Source organism: Macrobrachium nipponense, chromosome 2, assembly GCF_015104395.2.
Source record: "Macrobrachium nipponense isolate FS-2020 chromosome 2, ASM1510439v2, whole genome shotgun sequence".
NCBI classification, from domain to species: Eukaryota; Metazoa; Arthropoda; class Malacostraca; order Decapoda; family Palaemonidae; genus Macrobrachium; species Macrobrachium nipponense.
In genome coordinates, this window is record NC_087201.1 from 126453086 (window position 1) to 126456088 (window position 3003).

The 3003-nt window shown below is 72.5% G+C and overlaps 1 protein-coding gene across 1 annotated transcript; it reads left to right on the forward strand.

The window, feature by feature from the left end:
• The first annotated feature begins 239 nt into the window (after window positions 1-239).
• On the forward strand, window positions 240-2721 carry LOC135221305 (basic proline-rich protein-like). The gene is made up of 2 exons (XM_064259111.1): window positions 240-323; window positions 778-2721. The coding sequence occupies exons 1-2, from the start codon at window positions 240-242 to the stop codon at window positions 2719-2721; spliced, it is 2028 nt and encodes a 675-aa protein (XP_064115181.1).
• The last annotated feature ends 282 nt before the right edge of the window (window positions 2722-3003 follow it).

A 3003-nucleotide genomic window follows, 5' to 3' on the forward strand; every position in this document is an offset into this window, starting at 1 on the left:
AATGGCGATTGCAGACGTCTTCTTGACTCCGTATTGCAGAAAATAATGTCTACTCTTGATACTTGAAAGGCAGGAACTCCCCAAAACCTCTAGCAGGACATTTCCTTCTCTGAAGTCTGCTCAACGTTGAGATAACTCTGTCGTCCACTCCTGAAGACGACTAGACCAGAATCCAACCAACTCTCGAGTAACTTTTCTTCTGATCCTTCGTCGGTCCCTTTTCCTCTTGTCTCTCTCGGATGATTTCTGCTGCTGCTGATCGCCTACGGCGAGCGTCACAGACTCCCGAGATTACCGGAAATTCTCCGAAGAATCTAGACGAGGTATTGCATCATATTTCGCTGCGTTTCTCCCGACACCTCGGCGTCTGACGAGTTCCACAACAATCCTGCCGATTCTAGAACAATCATGAGAACAGGCACCTCCAACACAATGCGCTAATGCCTCCTTGCTGCAGAACTTCTCGAAGATGCGTTTTCCTTTCCTTTATCTTTCTTTACTATGAAGCAATTACATTCACAGGTCCTTGAGGGTCTTAAAATGTGAGCCAAACATCCAATCAAACAAGCTTTCGAGTACAACAACAGTTTCGAGCCTATTTCATTTAGATCACACCTCAAATTAAACTAATGGAACTTGAGACATGATTCGATTTGGTTACTATAAAACAATAAACTATTGTCGTACATCACACTACATTCCATGACGCATTATCTTCTGCAAAAAGATATTTTGTGTCACATGAAAGTTTAAATAAATGGATAAATAATTAAGTAGACATTAATTAGCCTTGCCTCGCCCGCCCGTCCCGGGACACCAGGCGGGCCTCGCCCGCCCGTCCCGGGACACCTGGCGGGCCTCGCCAGCCCGTCCCGGGGTGGGACACCTGGCGGGCCTCCCCCGCCCGTTCCCGGGGGACACCATGGCGGGCCCCCCTCCCCCCCCGCCCGTCCCGGGAAACCAGGCGGGCCTCGCCCGCCCCTCCCCTGGGACACCAGGCAGGGCCTCAACCCGCCCCTCCTGGGACACCTGGCGGGCCACGCCCAGCCCCTCCCGGACACCTGGCGGGCCAGGGCCACGCCCGCCCGTCCCGGGACACCAGGCGGCCCTCGCCCCCACGTCCCGGGACGGACCTGGCAGGCCTCGCCCGCCCGTCCCGGGACACCTGGCGGGCCCTCGCCTACCCGTCCCGGGACACCTGGCGGGCCCTCGCCCTCCCGTCCCGGGACACCTGGGCGGGCCCGCGCCCGCCCGCCCTCCCGGGAAACCTGGCGGGCCTCGCCCGCCCTTCCGGGACGGGAACACCTGGCGGGGCTCGCCCGCCCGTCCCGGGACACCTGGCGGGGCCTCGCCCGCCTGTCCCCGGACACCTGGCGGGCCTTGCCCACCCGTCCCCGGGACACCAGGCGGGCCTCGCCCCCCCCGTCCCGTGACACCAGGCGGGCCTCGCCCCCCCGTCCCGGGACACCGGGGGGCCTCCCGCCCCACCTGGGGGGCCTCGCCGCCCACCCCGGGACACCAGGCAGGCCTCGCCCGCCCGTCCCGGGACACCTGGCGGGCCTCGCCTGCCCGTCCCGTGACACCTGGCGGGCCGCGCCCGCCCATCCCGGGACACCAGGCGGGCCTCGCCCGCCCGTCCCGCGACACCTGGCGGGCCGCACCCGCCCGTGCCCGGGACACCTGGCGGGCCGCGCCCGCCCGTCCCGACCCTGGCGGGCCGTGCCCGCCCGTCCCGGGACACCTGGCGGGCCGCGCCCGCCCGTCCCGGGACACCTGGCGGGGCAGCGCCCCGCCCACGCCCGGGTCCCGGGACACCTGGCGGGCCTCGACCCGCCCGTCCCGGGGACACATGGCGGGCCGCCCCCGCCCGCCCGTCCCGGGACACCTGGCGGGCCGCGCCCGCCCGTCCGGGACACCTGGACGGGCTCGCCCCGCCCGTCACGGGTACACCTGGCGGGACGCGCCCGCCCGTCCCACCGGGTACACGGGGGGCCCTCCGGGGGGCCTGGCGCCCTCCCGCCCACGTCCCGGCGGGCCCTCGCCCAGCCCGTCCCGGGGACGGCGGGCCGCGCCCCCGCCGTCCCGGGACACCGGGGGGGGCCGGCCGCGCCCCGCCCGTCCCGGGACACGCCGCCCGCCCGACACCCGGCGGGCCGCGCCCGCCCGTCCCGGGACACCCGGCGGGCTTTCTTTTTTTTCCCGCCTCGTCCCGGGGAACACCGGGGGGTGGGGCCCCCGGGCTCGCCCCCGCCCGTCCCGGTGAACCCCGCGGGCCTGCGCCCGCCCCGTCCCGGGACACCCCTGCGGGCCTCGCCCCGCCCGTCCCGTGACAACCGGCGGGCAGGCGCCCGCCCGTCCCGGGACACCCCCGGGCGGGCCTCGCCCGCCCGTCCCGTGACACCTGGCGGGCCCGCGCCCGCCCTTCCCGGGACACCCCGGCGGGCCCTCGCCCGCCCGGCCCGTGACACCTGGCGGGTCCCGCCCTCCCACACCTCACCGTCCCGACACCTGGCGGGCCTCGCCCGCCCGTCCCGGGGGACACCTGGGGCGGGCCGCCCGCCCGTCCCGGGGACACCTGGCGGGCCGCGCCCGGCCCCGTCCCGGGACACCGGGCGGGGGGGGGGGGGGGGGGCGGGCGCGCCCGCCCGTCCGGGACACCTGGCGGGGCTCGGCCCCGCCCCATCCCGGGACACCGGCGGGCTCGCCCGCCCGGTCCCGTGACACCTGGCGGGTGCCGCGCCCGCCCTTCCCGGGACACCTGGCGGGCCTCGCCCCCGCCCGTCCCGTGAACCAAACCTGGCGGGCCTCGCCCGCCTGTCCCGGGACACCTGGCGGGCCTCGCCGTCTGCCCGGACACCTGGCGGGCCGCGCCCGCCCGTCCCGGGACACCTGGCAGGCCTCGCCCGCCCGTCCCGGGACACCTGGCGGGCCTCGCCCGCCCATCCCGGGACACCTGGCGGGCCTCGCCCGCCCCTCCTGGGACACCTGGCGGGCCTCGCCCGC